Genomic DNA, 16,386 nt, shown 5'->3' on the forward strand with positions numbered 1-16,386 from the left:
TTAATTGTCAGATTTAAGCCCGACTCGAGGCCTCCCTCGAGAGGGTGACCTGAGGGTCAAATCGCTGCCCGCGGAAGACATCGAACCTGGGTTTGGAAACTTCACGCGGCGGCGAGGGGGGGGGGGGCGGCGTCCATCGGTGCCACGTGGCTGAGCTCTTTCCTTTTACGCGGAAACCTCCCTCGCCGAGTCTCGACGACTCTTGTTCTTCTGTTTTTGTTGACGTAATTCAATTTAATTGATTTGGGTTTAAACAACAACAACAGCAAACGTGCCGGTACGTTCATTCGTGTAATTGATTTATTTTGGGTTTGTTCGTCGTGGTGGTAACGATGATATGTGTGTGTGTGTGCAATCTATCTCCCACCACCACCCCACAGAGCCAATAGAATACGGTTGTCACCACGAGATGGGCAAATGTGCAAATTGATTTGTTTTTTTAGCAAGGGTTATAGCTAAACAAAACAGTATTGGCATTATACCTCCACGACCAAATGCTCAATAAAATAATGATCGATCACGATATCGGCCTTGAAAGCCTGCGTGCAACACCGATACCAACTCACAGTCGGTATCAGTGATGGAAATTATGGCAATCTGTGGGAATCATTATCCTGCCGAGGACTCGAAAAAGAAGAATAAAACCACGTCGCGTGTCGCAGCGTTGTGTGCCATTGTCACTTTGCAACGCATTCCCTCCTCGTTCGCTCGGTGGGGTGATTCGTTCGCACATTTCTTCACGCAGCGCTTCTTCGCCCTGAACTCGAAGAGGGCAGATCGGTGATCCACAGCAGCCTGGCGAGGGGTACGGCGGTGGCTGGGGGAGGGCCATTCATCCAGCAGTGGATTGAACATAGCAGTCCATGATGACGGCGACGATGATGGTGATGATGCTTCCTCTGAATTCAATTGAATTTCTCATTGTGTGCATTTGGTTACTGGGCATCTGTGCACTGATCGAGGCAAAGAAAACAACTCGACACAATCCGCGTCGATAACACCATGTGGCTTTCAAGAGTATACAATAGGCGACGTTTCGGCTAACGACCCTTCTTCGTGGCACAGAGAGAGCACGTGCCATCAGCCCCCTTCATCAAAATAACCTCACCAAGCACCCAGGGACTGCGTGTCCAGTCAAGACACATTCCTGCCATTGACACGAGGATGTTTGTGTTACTTAAGCTTTTATTGTAGGAAATAAATGTAAGTAACGACTTCGGTAAAACATTGTACGGTAATGATTGTACAGAAATGCTTGAATCATTGTAATCTTTTATTATTAAATTAACATCGTCAATACCATTTATAATTGTTCATAACCGTGACCCCATAACCTGTGTTAAGGGAGTTACTTTAATCAGATTACTGAAGCTCAATTTAGTGCCTTTCTAAATAATTCCAGGTTTAGTTGGTAATCATATGACACAACTCAGCATCTTCCAATTGGGTTGTTTACTCGAGTGATTAATCAAAATTGTTTAATTCCAAACCATTCATGATGTTGATGTTGTATGTGTGTTGAACGTATTTAAGCACCGTCGTACGTAGCCTGCCGTGCTAGGTGGAGGTACGCGTGGGGAAGGACAACAAACGAAACACAAAAAGCAGCTGTACAGAAAAAAAATGAGTTTTCAATCTAGATGATAATTGAAAGTGCATAACTCCAGTGGCTTCATAACATCGGAAGGGAAGAGCGTTCCAGACGGCCGCCAGAAGCGCACCTGAAAGTGCCGCGCGATGCGGCGACCACCGCCTTTGTTCGATGGCAGCAGCCAAGAACTGCATCGCAGTATTAACCAGGGCGGCCCGATGGCAGCAGACAAGAGCTGCATCGCAGTATTAACCAGGGCGGCCCGATGGCAGCAGCCAAGAGCAGCAGCTGCTGCTGCTGCTGCTGCTGCGAGGATGACGGCCGGAGGAATCCGCGTGATGATGATAAGTCACGATTTATGTTTGATATACAGTACTCGCTATGCCGGGGCATGTCAGGGCGCTTACGTAAGCGACAGGCAACTTGCATCTCACGGAGGGCACCCCCAGTGGCAGCTGTCCCTGGGCGGCACGAGGGGGACTCATTACCCGGCCTGCGAGCGGGCATCAGTCTGCCAGCAGGGGAGCGATGATGGCTGTGTGTGATCCCGATCTGAGTAATTGCGTGACTCAAGCGTAAAGCGACGTACATGTCAACGATCAAAACAAATCTTTGCGATTACGTGAAGACAGCAGCAGTGGCCAACCATCAATCTGCCCGTGCGGTGGAGTCGTGGAGCAGTGGCTCTCACACTGCACTATAAACGCGGTCACCTGAGTTCAATTCCTGGCCACGGTTCTCATGAGCGGTGAGCGATGTTCAAACCCATCCTGGGACCATCTTCACCAACAAGTGCTGACAGCGCGGTGAAGGATGGTAAAATAAATAAAAAACATCCCCGACTTACGAAATGGTAAGACCTTCATCCAGCAGTGGATTTAAAGAAGGCTGCAATTCATCGTGTAACAATATGGTATGTGAATGAATCATGGAGTCAGTAATCAGATCGTTATTACTAAACGTGGTATTCGCACCATTCTGATGACGCAAGGCTACCATGAAGAACGGCGCCACGTTTCACAGACGGGCACGGCCTGCGGTAGTATCACGGCACGGGGGCGGTGTTGCAATGTGTAACCCCAATCGAGTAGGTTCCGGGTAACAAGTTTCAAATTTGGACCGCGACGCAAACACACAATTAGCAACTCCTCTTGTCAAGTGACGTCACGGAATCTTTAACGTCCACCGGGTAACCCTTTCCTGTTCCGATGACGTACACGTATGTACACGTACGGCATCGCATTTTCTTCTGATCCCGTCCCGAATCGAAACGGAACCGGAAAAAAATACTTTATCGGTACCGAGGCTCCCACAAGGCCACGCGGGAGGGCGTGTGGCACAGCTTGGCGCCAGCTATCATACAGGGCGGTCTTGTCGCTACAGTCCTGTGCGGTGAGTACAACGTCTTTAATCAACAGCGGTGCTACTATGCCTCTGAATAAAATGAACGCTGAGCCGTCTGCCTGTTCCGAGATTCAGTGGTGAATGGGACACCCTCCCTGCAATTTACAGACGTCTCGGAATGGGGAACGGTTAAGATGCACCGCAGTATTAACCAGGGCGGTCCGATGGATTCAAACCGCGAACATCTGCACGTCACCCCACCACCACATGGGGATTACATATTACCTGTGAAACCTCAAGTAATCAGATGTGATTACTAGTTTGTGAATGTCGCCCTCCCAACAACACTGATCCATGATGTAAACACAGATCACCTTGAACAGTGCGACCAGTACAACTGTGTCAATGAATATAAACACTCAAAGCATTTTAATGAACTGTACAGATATCAAACGCAATCAGGATATTCTACTGCAAACTGCAGGATGTGAAATTAAAGCTTAGAAAACGACAGATTGTGCGTTGATTACCGTTCACACGAGTTCATTTCAAACTTTGTCAAAATATTGACGTTAATTTCCTTCTTTCGCGCTTTACCGGCTGAGGACCCCAACATAGGAACGATGGGGGGTACGGCAAAATCATTTCTGAAGCAGCGTTAACAAACGATACTGAAACTCGAGCGACATGTTCTGAACGTTCGGTCCGGATGTTCTTCGCGTGAAACTCCCAACGTTCTTCAATTCTTCACTCGGTAAAAACGTGACCTCCGATGCGCCGCGCACGCTTCCACGGCCGGTTGATTTCCTCCGCCGCGTGGCGGACGGATGTATCCGAAGTTCGATGCGGCATCTAAAATAATAAGCAGATGACCGTTGGAGAAAAACAAAAGTTGAGGTTTGACACGGACAAACTTACGTGTTTGTTTTGATCATTCGAGACTCGCGGAAAATTGTCCCAGGTCGCTTTTGTTGTTGTTGTTGAGGCGTCTCTTACGAGTTGGCACATCCGAAAATCAAAAGAACTTCAGACGGACGAACGACCGCTCGACTCGTCCAGCTTGACGCTTTGCCAAAAAACGCACACCTGGCGAGCGGTAAAATTGTGTCTCGTTGAGAGGGGAAAGTTGCTTGTTTTGTTTGTCAAAGTATTTACAAGACCCTGGTGGCGGTTTTCATTGCGGTGTCTCGAAAAAGTGTCTCCTCTGAAGGTCGTAGAATTCTTCTCTCGTGGGGCTTCCTTTCCGCTCACCGGCACGTGAATCAGCCTTTCTTGTCCTGCATCACAAGCAAACAAATACAAGCAATGCACACCAAAAATAAAAAAAAACACGACATGTTTTGTGTACGTGATCTCCGCATGCATTTGGCGATATTTGAAAGGTGATGCGCTGCTACGATTTCCACAGTTTTTGAGGTGACGGTTACAAATCTCTGTCAACGTCAACGTGATCATAATCATCATCATCATCATCCTCATCACATTGAACACGAAGGCATCTATGAGCAATTTTTTTACGTGACCGAAATATCAAAATTTAATCATTATATCACACTGTCCTGGGTATTAAGTCTTATTTTCTAATTTCTTATGCCTCAAAAGTACATAAATAGCTATTATTCCTTACAAACTTTGATTTTGTTACCAGGACAGTGACATTTTGAAATGTACTTATTTTCAATGATAAAACGTGGTGTGCATTTGTGTCATTCCTTCACGAAAAGTCCTGGTCACAAAAGCAAAGTTTGTGGGGAATAATAGCTATTTATGTACTTTTGAAGCACAAGCCATTATAAAATAACACTTACTACCTGGGAACCAAAATTGTGTTACGTAGTGAATGATCATCACTGTGACTCTGCGGTAGACGAATGGCATCTGACTGATCTGGCCCAGCTCTGGCTCCTCTCAGTCAGGGGGCAGTGAAGCTGTCGTGTGAGGGGCCACCACAGCAGTGGCTCACCACGAAGGCGGAGAGTGGACTTGGGCGCAAGGCCAGAGCCCAGCTCCCCCTAGCACCAGAGCCCAGCTCCCCCCCAGCACCAGATCCCAGCTCCCCCCTAGCCCCAGATCCCAGCTCCCCCCAGCACCAGATCCCAGCTCCCCCCAGCACCAGAGCCCAGCTCCCCCCTAGCACCAGAACCCAGCTCCCCCCTAGCCCCAGAGCCCAGCTCCCCCCTAGCACCAGAGCCCAGCTCCCCACTAGCACCAGAGCCCAGCTCCCCACTAGCACCAGAGCCCAGCTCCCCCCCAGCACCAGAGCCCAGCTCCCCCCCAGCACCAGAGCCCAGCTCCCCCCCAGCACCAGATCCCAGCTCCCCCCCAGCACCAGAGCCCAGCTCCCCCCTAGCACCAGAACCCAGCTCCCCCCTAGCCCCAGAGCCCAGCTCCCCCCTAGCACCAGAACCCAGCTCCCCCCCAGCACCAGATCCCAGCTCCCCCCCAGCACCAGATCCCAGCTCCCCCCAGCACCAAATCCCAGCTCCCCCCAGCACCAGAGCCCAGCTCCCCCCTAGCACCAGAACCCAGCTCCCCCCTAGCCCCAGAGCCCAGCTCCCCCCTAGCACCAGAGCCCAGCTCCCCACTAGCACCAGAGCCCAGCTCCCCACTAGCACCAGAGCCCAGCTCCCCCCCAGCACCAGATCCCAGCTCCCCCCCAGCACCAGAGCCCAGCTCCCCCCCAGCACCAGATCCCAGCTCCCCCCCAGCACCAGAGTCCAGCTCCCCCCCAGCACCAGAGCCCAGCTCCCCCCCAGCACCAGATCCCAGCTCCCCCCTAGCACGAGAGCCCAGCTCCCCCCCAGCACCAGAGCCCAGCTCCCCCCCAGCACCAGAGCCCAGCTCCCCCCCAGCACCAGAGCCCAGCTCCCCCCTAGCACCAGAGTCCAGCTCCCCCCCAGCACCAGAGCCCAGCTCCCCCCAGCACCAGAGCCCAGCTCCCCCCTAGTACCAGAGCCCAGCTCCCCCTAGCACCAGAGTCCAGCTCCTCCCTAGCACCAGAGCCCAGCTCCCCCCTAGTACCAGAGTCCAGCTCCCCCCCAGCACCAGAGCCCAGCTCCCCCCTAGCACCAGAGCCCAGCTCCCCCCTAGCACCAGAGTCCAGCTCCCCCCTAGCACCAGAGCCCAGCTCCCCCCCAGCACCAGAGCCCAGCTCCCCCCCAGCACCAGAGCCCAGCTCCCCCCAGCACCAGAGCCCAGCTCCCCCCTAGCACCAGAGCCCAGCTCCCCCCCAGCACCAGAGCCTAGCTCCCCCCCAGCACCAGAGCCCAGCTCCCCCCAGCACCAGAGCCCAGCTCCCCCCTAGTACCAGAGCCCAGCTCCCCCCCAGCACCAGAGCCCAGCTCCCCCCAGCATCAGAGCCCAGCTCCCCCCTAGCACCAGAGCCCAGCTCCCCCCCAGCACCAGAGCCCAGCTCCCCCCCAGCACCAGAGCCCAGCTCCCCCCAGCACCAGAGCCCAGCTCCCCCCTAGTACCAGAGCCCAGCTCCCCCTAGCACCAGAGCCCAGCTCCCCCCCAGCACCAGATCCCAGCTCCCCCCCAGCACCAGATCCAGGCTCCCCCCAGCACCAGAACCCAGCTCCCCCCCAGCACCAGAACCCAGCTCCCCCCTAGCACCAGATCCCAGCTCCCCCCCAGCACCAGATCCCAGCTCCCCCCTAGCACCAGAGCCCAGCTCCCCCCTAGTACCAGAGCCCAGCTCCCCCTAGCACCAGAGCCCAGCTCCCCCCCAGCACCAGAGCCCAGCTCCCCCCCAGCACCAGATCCAGGCTCCCCCCAGCACCAGAACCCAGCTCCCCCCCAGCACCGGAACCCAGCTCCCCCCCAGCACCAGAACCCAGCTCCCCCTAGCACCAGATCCCAGCTCCCCCCCAGCACCAGAACCCAGCTCCCCCCTAGCACCAGATCCCAGCTCCCCCCCAGCACCAGATCCCAGCTCCCCCCCAGCACCAGAACCCAGCTCCCCTCTAGCACCAGATCCCAGCTCCCCCCCAGCACCAGAGCCCAGCTCCCCCCCAGCACCAGATCCCAGCTCCCCCCCAGCACCAGAACCCAGCTCCCCTCTAGCACCAGATCCCAGCTCCCCCCCAGCACCAGATCCCAGCTCCCCCCTAGCACCAGATCCCAGCTCCTCACGTTGTGTTATTGATGCCACAACACTCAGGGCAGAGGAGAGAGAAGTTATTTTTGCCGTTTTGTTTAAGGCAGGAGGGAAGCCATCACACACATGTGGAATTGCCACTTCGTGTGTAACTAGCAGCTGTGGTTATTGTTTGTGTCATGGCTACATCTGTTCGGCTTAAATGGATTAGAGTAGTTATGCTGTTGGCAATTCCTTAGTGAAACGTTACATGAACGTGGAAATTAAATGCAAAAATATTAATTATTGCTGAAAAAAAACGTACGGCAGGTGTGTTGTTGAAAATCATGCCAAGATTTTCTGTGCGTTTCATTTAAATCTCTGCGAATTGGATAGCAATGCGGAGTATGCCCCAATGAGCGGCGTCTTATTTGTTTTCTTCGGAGGCCCATCACAGAGCCCGACAACTTTCTAACAAATTGCGAACTCCGGTCTCGTTTCGTTGCCAAGTCGTGGCGAAGGCTTTCACTTCTTTGTTAATGTATTCAGCTCCTGTCGCAGGCACAAGCTCGTTACTGCCATAGCAGTGCAACGCCTTGCCAGGAAGCGAAGCCAACGTTGTCGGGCCTTCAACGTTTCAAACGCAAGTTCTGCAACAGAACATGTAATCTTGACTTAAAGCTTTCGTGGCTTTACCGAAAGACCCAAAGAACACAAAATTAATACACTTTTCCTCACGCAATATGCTATTTTTGTCTCGCTTGTAAGAATAAGTCAGCTGCGGCTGCAATGATAATAATAATTCAGTACCAAGTTTTAAAATTAATGCGACGACCTTTTCATGAAAATCATTTCACAGGCGTTGTTGTGATGTTTTGCGACGAAACTGACATTTGATGATTTCACCTTTTTTTCGGTTCACAAAATCAGCACATCAGTCGTGCTGATTAATCATTTGCCATCGGTTCTGTTCACGACGTCCAGTTCGCCAAGATTAACGAAACTCCTCTTATTTAATTCTTGTATGTTGACCAGGTAAGACCCGATAATAGTTTTTTTACCCTTCTATCTGGCAACAAAACTGACACCTTTTTACAAGGAGTCATGTTTGCATAGACCGCAATACCTGCAGCCATAATACAAACAAAAGACACAACTCTGATCATGTATGCACTGTCCTTGAAGTTGATTGGTCCACACCCGAGACAGCTTTCCTTAGAGCCTAGTCTCACATGGGTTGGACCAGATGACGCCAAAAGGCGCACAACTCAAGGACAATGCACCATCAGAGTATGAGAGCTCGGGGCAAGCATCTACATTATGGGAACCTCATTTGGAGTCATGTTTGTACAGACCTGCATACCTGCAGGTATTGCGGCCTATACAAACATGACTCCTTGTAAAAAGGTGTCAGTTTTGTTGCCAGATAGAAGGGTAAAAAATCAATTATCATATTTTTACTGGCAAATGAGGTTCCCATAGTGCAGGTAAGACCCACTAAGCAATGTAGCTCTTTCATAGAGGCTATCACGGACGATAGCTCAACTAGGTGGCTTATCATCGTGTGGAAATTGACAGCGGCCAATTACTCTAAACGCGTGATGTTGATTCTAAACGTGGAGGGAAAAACCGGAATGGGGTGGAAGTAAATTTGAAAAACTGAGAGACGCAGAGTCGTGGTGGTGGTAGTGGTGGTGGTAGTGGTCATGGTGGTGGTAATCTTGGTGGAAGTGGTGGTGGTGGTCGTGGTGGTGGTAGTGGTCGTCATGGAGGTGGTAGTCGTCTTGGTGGAAGTGGTGGTGGTGGTCGTGATGGAGGTAGTGGTAGTGGTGGTGGTAGTAGTCTTGGTGGAAGTGGTGGTGGTCGTGATGTTGGTCGTGGTCTCGGTGGTGGTAGTGGTCGTGGTGGTCGTGGTGGTGGATGGGCCGTGGGGACTGCAGCTTCGACAAAGCCCCCTCGCACTTTCATTCTTCCTTCTCGCGTCGCCGTCAACGCCGTCCTCCGCTTTTACCGAACTCCGACCGCGTGTCATCTGTGCACTCGCGACCGTTCGCGTTGCGCACGTCCGCCTGGAGACATTCCCACGCGATGGGCGCTTCGCAACAATAAAAACGACTACGCCGCCGACGATCGCGACGAGAAACGCGGCGGCGGGCTCTGACCTGCGGCTTGCCGGTCAGCACCGCTTTCCTGCTCTGCTCCACCTGACGGAAGCTGCTCTCGAGGCCCTTCATCTTCGTCTCCACGCGGCGCACGTACACCAGGCCGCTCTGCGCCTTCTCGCTCAACGCCTCCAGCGTCTGCGACATGTTGTGGACCTGCACGCCCAGGAGTAGGTAACCGGGGGGGGGGGGGTCGTTGACGGCGGTGCCCTGGGGGGGCCTCGGGGGGGGGGGGGGGGGGGAGGGACTTCCGTCTTTGGCGAAGGAGACTAAACTAAAACCACCTAAACTATTAAACTCACGACATTTACAATTTCAGAACGACGTTTCGCAGGTAATTACCACCACCTTCATCAGGCCATCCATAATAGAGGTGTTTTGTTGGGTTAGATCGCGTAAATGTAAATGTGTCTTCTTGGTTCTTTCGGTAAAGTCACGTATAATGGAAATAATAAAATAATAAAATAAAACATAATAAAATAATTCTCAGGTCATAATTAAATAAGAACAGGTCTGTCGAGACGACAGAGTCAGACTCTGTCGTCTCGACAGACCTGTTCTTCACCTGAGGACGGCTGCTTGCGTTGTGGCCGAAACGTCGTGAGAATTATTTTATTATGTTTTATTTTTATTATTTTATTATTTCCATTCTACGTGACTTTACCGAAATAACCAAGAAGATGAATCCCTGCAGTCACGAAAGCTTCAAATCGAAATGTAAATGTGTCGTTAAACCCGCCACCACCCGACACGGCCAATTAGTAAAGTTTGTCACGTAAACAGAACGTGCTAATTAGTTACTAGTACAGCAGCACACCGGTTGTGTGTTGGAGAGTAAACCCACAACAACATTTACCATTCCAGTAGCGTGACGTCTCGCCAGTAATTACAACAACAACCAGCACCATCAGGCGAACAGTCACAGTTGTCATTTTGGAAGACTTGAAAATGTTGTTGTGGTTTTACTCTCCAACACACGACCGGTGTGTGCTGAACTAGTAACTAATTGGCACATTTTTGTTTACGTGACAAACCTTTCCTAATTGGCTGAGTCGGGCGGTGACGGGTTAACGCCACATTCATATTTACGCGATCGAAGCTAAAAGAACATTCATTATGAATAATATTGGTCGTGAAATCCTACGTGTTAAAAAAAGCTTTGTAGTGTTCGTGATAACAACCTGGACGGACGCACACGGATATATGTTCAGTAACCTGTGTACACGCCTGGCTTCATGGTGCACACTTGTGCTAAAATACTCACAAATTACTTCACTGGGAAAGACACAAAACCCCACAAACCAACATCGACCCCCAAGTGGCAGGCGAATGACCACGATCAGCCTGGAGCCGTGTGGACCCCGTGCCACACAGGGACAGGTTCCACTTGAGTGGGGGGGGGGGGGTTCCTCTTGAATTGTTAGATTCCAGGAGAGCATTGGAATGGTTGCGATGGCACGTGATGGACGGGCGCTTAGACAAGCACACGTGGGGCCGCCTGGAACCCAGCAGCGTGGAGGCAGCGGCGAGGATTGGTGGATCACACAGAGATGTTCCAGAACTGCCTTCCCGTGGGCGCCGAGCAAGGAGCCCGTAGCCTGCGTCGCCACGGAAGGCGGTAGAGCAAACACGTGGACTCCCATCTGGTCCGTCTGTTTGAAATAGAGTGTTTCCCCCGTGCACGCCAGGGGGTTTCTCCGGGTGCTCCGTTTTCTTGCCACTTGTATGAACAGCTAACATTTGTGGCCAGGTCGCTTCTAAAAAATAAGCTAATATCTGAGTGGGCATTGCCTGGTAATATAAAAACAAATGGTTTAGTTATATTTGTGTATATTATTACGCGATTTGATTACCTTTCCAATTCTTTGCACCACTGTCGTGTTTGCGTATCGGTTGTTGTTGTAACGTTCTAACTCGCCCCTACTGGATATCATAGCTCATCGGACTCCTCCAGTATTGATAAATATCACTGATTCTGACTCATTCATTCATTGGCCAATACCACCTTAATATATAGAGGACCGCAGAGCTTCGGGCAATTTGTTGGCGCCGGCTCCTCGCCTCCTGGGCTGCCTTGTCGGATTGCCCTGTGGGTTCCCCTCGTGCCTCTGAGCTCGCTCTCCGTCGGGAGTGAGCGGCTGTGTGGCGTAATCGGCCTGAAATGACTACCGCGGTTGCTATTATTATGATTAATCCTGGGTCAGAATTCATCAAATGTAGAAAAATATTTAATTTAAACAGGCGAGAGTGCAAATGTGAGTTGAAGGTGAGAGAAGAAATGTAGCCTTAACAGACTGTTGGGGCAAGTGCTGTTAGCGAGCGGCACCTATGAAGGGCTGCGACGGTACATGAGGGGGTGGGTGGTCACTATCACGCCCGACCGCCTTTGTCTCCCCAGCAGCGATGTTTACACACCGCACCAGGTACTCATTTGAGGCTGAGTCGACCTAGGGGAGGCCCAGAACCGCTTCAAATAATCGTCACTGGTGTTGGCTGTGAGCGGGAATCGAACTCGGGTAGCCGGGTTCGTAGCGCGGCGTAGCGCTAACCACTACACCACCGCTCCCCAGTGAGAGGTCACACACAGAGGAGAGAGTGTGAATGTGAGTTGAGGGTGGGAGGACACGCGCACATAATGGTTTTAAAGCAAGCCTCTTCTGATTCGGTTCATGAAGATGCGTCTGCGTTTCATTGCTCTCCGATGAACACCAACATCCATCCATAAAATGGGGATCCGTGCAGCGTGTGGAGGATCTGCCAAGCCCGGAGCAGTGCAAGGGGATTCAGAGCCGCGTAACGAGCTGGCCAGGTCACTGGAAATACCCCGCGATGTATTAACTCATTCACCTCCATTACAGAGGTGAGCTGCCTGCTCGTGCCACTACAGCCGTCCAAGCTGTCGCTCCTGCTGGGGCTAAGGAGAAGCGTTGCTGCCCCCAATTCTTCCTTCTGCTGCTGCTGTGATAACTTTTAATCCAATGATAATTTGCTGCTTCGACGGCTGCTGATACCGCTGCTGCTGCTGCTACGGCGGATGGTAATGATGTTGGCTAATGCTGCTGCAGATGCTGATGTAGCTGCTGCTCATGCTGACAATGATGTTGCTGTAGCTGCTACTGCTGCGGCTCATGATGCTGATGCAGCTGCTGCTGTAGTTGCAGCCAATGATGTTGCTGTAGCTGCTACTGCTGCTGCTCATGATGCTGATGCAGCTGCTGCTGTAATTGCAGACAATGATGTTGCTGTAGCTGCTACTGCTGCTACGCATGCTGTCAATGATGCTGATGCAGCTGCTGCTGTAGTTGCAGCCAATGATGTTGCTGTAGCTGCTACTGCTGCTACGCATGTTGCCAATGATGCTAATGCAGCTGATGCTGTAGTTGCTGCCAATGATGTTGCTGTAGCTGCTACTGCTGCTGCTCATGCTGACAATGATGCTGATGTAGCTGCTGCTGTAGTTGCAGCCAATGATGTTGCTGTAGCTGCTACTACTGCTGCGCATGCTGTCAATGATGCTGATGCAGCTGCTGCTTCTGCAACTGCTGCTGTAACTGTTTCTGCAGCTGCTGCTACTGCAGCTGCTGCTGCAGCTCATGCCGCCGCTGCCGCTTCACCTTGTCGAGGAGCTGTCTCAGCTGCCGCATGCGCGCGTCCCGCGAGCACATCCGCAGCTGCGGCGCCACCACGGTGCAGATGCAGCGGCCCTCGGCGTCCTGGGCCGAGCTGTAGACCTGCCAGCCCTCGTCAGGCCCCGCGGCCACTGCCGGCACCTGCACCACGAAGACAAAGCCTTAACAAGACGTAGCCTTAACAGACTGTTGGGGCGAGTGCCAAAGCTAGGAGCCGCAGCGCGCCGCCTTTGTCTCGCCAGTGGCGATGTTTACTCCACCTGCATCTGGCACTCATTTCAAAACTTAACGAGAACCAACGGCCAGGTAAGGCCCACTGAGCCATGCGGCTCTTATTCAGAAGCCACCTGGCCACAAATGATAGCCCGGACGAAGTGGCTTGTCACGTGGACACTTATATCAGGCAAATAGTCGAAACGCGTGTTTATAAATGTGGAAACACCGGAGGACCCGGAGAAAAATCCACACAGCCACGGGGAGAGAGAGAGAGAGACATGCAAAACTCCAAATATACAGCAGCAGACGTCAGGGTCGGGATCGAACCCACGACCCCCTGTAGACCAAGCGAGGAAGTTAACATCTCCTAGCCACCGCGGCGCCTCTGAGTCGACACAAGTGAGGCCCAGAACCGGTTCAGATATTCGTCACCGATGTTGGCTGTGAATGAGAATCTAACTTGGTCTCGCTGGGTTTGTAGCGCAGTGCGCTAACCACCGCTCACCACACGCGCGCACAGACACACAGACACACACACACACAGAGACACACACACACAGACACACACACAGAGACACACACACACACAGAGACACACACACAGACACAGACACACACACACACATACAGAGACACACACACAGACACACACACAGAGACACACACACACAAGGTGTTCCCCTTCTCACCAGCAGTCAGCTGCTACGTAGACACAATTCCTTGGCACAAACAAATTCATCACGTTACTCGCTCACCTCTCAATGCAATCGTCAATAACACTGCCCTTAAATAGAAAATACGCAATATATAATCGCCACATATACGTGCTATGAAGAATAGCCATTGTCCAAAATGTTGCTTATTATACAGGGTGCTTCAAGAATGTTTGAACAATTCTGAGAATTTACAACAACACCACTAGAAATGTGCCTCCGGGCTCTGGAGACCACCTTGAGAAGATTCCAGGCACGCGTTGACAACGATGGCGAACAAGTGGAGACCCTTTGACTTTTTAAAGCTATTAACATTAATTTGTTATTAATGTTACAGTGCATTTTCCGTTGTTTTCCCATTAAACACATTCCTGCGGAGGGAGCTGGTAGGAACGTTGGGTTTCTCGGTCAATGGCCAGGGTCAACGGCGGCGTGGTGTATTCCGCAAATATGCCCGACTGTGAGGGCGGGCACAAGCCGGCGTGAGTAGGTTAAACGTTGAGTTCTATAAGGGCACCACGGGGTGACCAGCCCCTCCCCACCCAGCCCCACCCCTCCCACCCCCCACCCCTCCCCACCCTCCCCACCCTCCCCTCCCCACCCAGCCCCACCCTCCCCACCCAGCCCCTCCCTACCCAGCCCCTCCCTGTACGACGGACAGACGGACACAATAATCCCCTGTGGGCTGGTGGAAGTGTTAACATTTATTTGAAGCACCCTGTATATTGTTTTCTTTTAAGGCCACATGCACTTTTAAATTGATATTGTAAACTATATTTTTTTAACTGCTAGAGTGGTTGGCTATGTACGGTGCGAAAGAAGTTTAACACATGTACACACACACATACACGCGGTGTTATTGACGAAAATGTAGAGTTTTGTTTTGCTATCTATGCTCGATGCACCGCTGCCAATGCAGCAGCAGCCACAGCAGCAACAGCAGCTCCATCACCAAGCCATCTGCTGTTGTGACTATTCTCAAATGCAATGCGTTTGTGTAAATATCGAGACACGCCATCTCGGCAGGAGAACGCTGCAGGCTGAACAACTAAGACCCTCGTGACGTCACGACGTAACGGCTCCACGTGACGTCACGACATGACGTCTCCACGTGACGTCACAAAGTCACGTCTCAAAGTCACGTGGCGACGTCACGAGGTCGGAGCGCCGCTCAGCCACAGCGGGGACGGCGACTCCCGTCCACATCGTCCGCACGCCACGTGACCACCGCCGCGTTGTAGAATGCAGCAGCGTGCACAGGGCTGGTGACGGGACGCATTGACTGGGGCCACTCATACTTGACCCTCCCCCCTCCCACGCCACTAGATCTGAAGAGGGGGGAGAGGAGCTTAGCTCGGTGTCACCCGTCATGGATAGACACCGACTCAAAACTTGGGCCAGTGAATCATCACCTCTCTTACGCGGCTGGGACAGGTCCGCTGCAAGGTAACGATGCTAACCAGGGTCACAACCAGGGTCAAATTACAAAGATCCCCCGTGTAGCCTTGACAGACTGTTGGGGCAAGTGCTGTTAGCGAGCAGCACCTATGAAGGCCGACACGGCACACGAGGAAGTGGGTGGCAAGCACCACGCACGGTCACCTTTGTCTCCCTAGTTGTGATGTTTACACACCGCACCAAAGACTCATCCGAGGTTGAGTAGACCTAGGGGAGGCCCAGGACCGGTTTAGATGAACGTCTCTGGTGTTGACTGTGAGTGGGAATCGAACTCGGGTCGCCGCTTTCGCAGCACAAGGCGCTAACCGCTACACTACCGCTTCCTCAAATATATACTCGCACGCACACACACGGAGTGTTAGCAACAATCAAAGGGCTCTGCAAATACAGACTCGATAATAATTTTCTATTTGAATGATTACAGCCTTTTCATGTAAATCACTGATCAAAACGTAGCCCATGCTCAGATCTCACAGGACGCACATGATTCGCGTATTCCACCTCTCTGTGCGGCCTTCCACCGACGAGTTCAAGGGTCGCGGGGTCACAGCGATTTGACCTTGGATTTGGCTCTCGTTTGCCGTGTCCTTCTCCTTCGACCCCTCAAAGACACCGACCGCCCGCTCCGAATAAAGGACGCGATCATAATAATTCACAACTCTGATAATAACTCAGAACCCCGAGTCGATCCGCTGCCGGTTGAAGGCTCCGCTCCGCCGTGTTGATTTGCCGGGGGTTGCTTCACCATACTTCACCACGCTGGTCAGTCCGCATCGGTGAACAGGGTTCAGATATCGCTCACCGCCGCTGTGCCCGGCCGGCAGGCTTTTGAGCGGCAGGGCGAGCGGCTCGCGCGCGGAAAGTTGCGAATTCACATTCCTGGTTGCGGGGTTGACTCGGCTCATCATCTCTCCCGGGGGTCGATAACATAGCTACCACTTTGTGGGAAAGTCAAGATCATTTGTCCTGTGAGTAGACTGGCCCCTGCCAGAGGAATGCAGAATTTCCACCACTCGCTCAGCGGCTGTAAACGGGAGACGACGATCAGAGCAGGCGAAGCGCTTTGACTTGTTGTTGACTCGGACCTGGGCTACGGGCTTTCTCGGCGCAATGCGCTCACCGCTGGCGCCATGACGCCTCCCATCGTGAGCCGTCCGTGCTCTGGGGGCAAGCGAACGGTGGCACGGACGAGGGG

The 16,386-nt window shown here is 52.5% G+C and overlaps 1 protein-coding gene across 1 annotated transcript in view; it reads right to left on the minus strand.

Moving 5' to 3' along the window:
• Positions 1–1,167: 1,167 nt before the first annotated feature.
• LOC133354741 (noelin-like) overlaps positions 1,168–16,386 on the minus strand; it is a 57,343-nt gene continuing 42,124 nt past the window's right edge. The window contains exons 2-4 of the mRNA XM_061571809.1: positions 12,790–12,945; positions 9,176–9,331; positions 1,168–4,212 (exon numbers count right to left, since the gene is read on the minus strand). Coding sequence (XP_061427793.1) covers positions 4,198–4,212; positions 9,176–9,331; positions 12,790–12,945 — 327 coding nt within the window. The 3' untranslated portion in view covers positions 1,168–4,197. The remainder of the gene's footprint in view (positions 4,213–9,175; positions 9,332–12,789; positions 12,946–16,386) is intronic.

The sequence above is a fragment of the Lethenteron reissneri genome, chromosome 48, assembly GCF_015708825.2.
Source record: "Lethenteron reissneri isolate LAM-NWPU_2019-01 chromosome 48, ASM1570882v1, whole genome shotgun sequence".
NCBI classification, from domain to species: Eukaryota; Metazoa; Chordata; class Hyperoartia; order Petromyzontiformes; family Petromyzontidae; genus Lethenteron; species Lethenteron reissneri.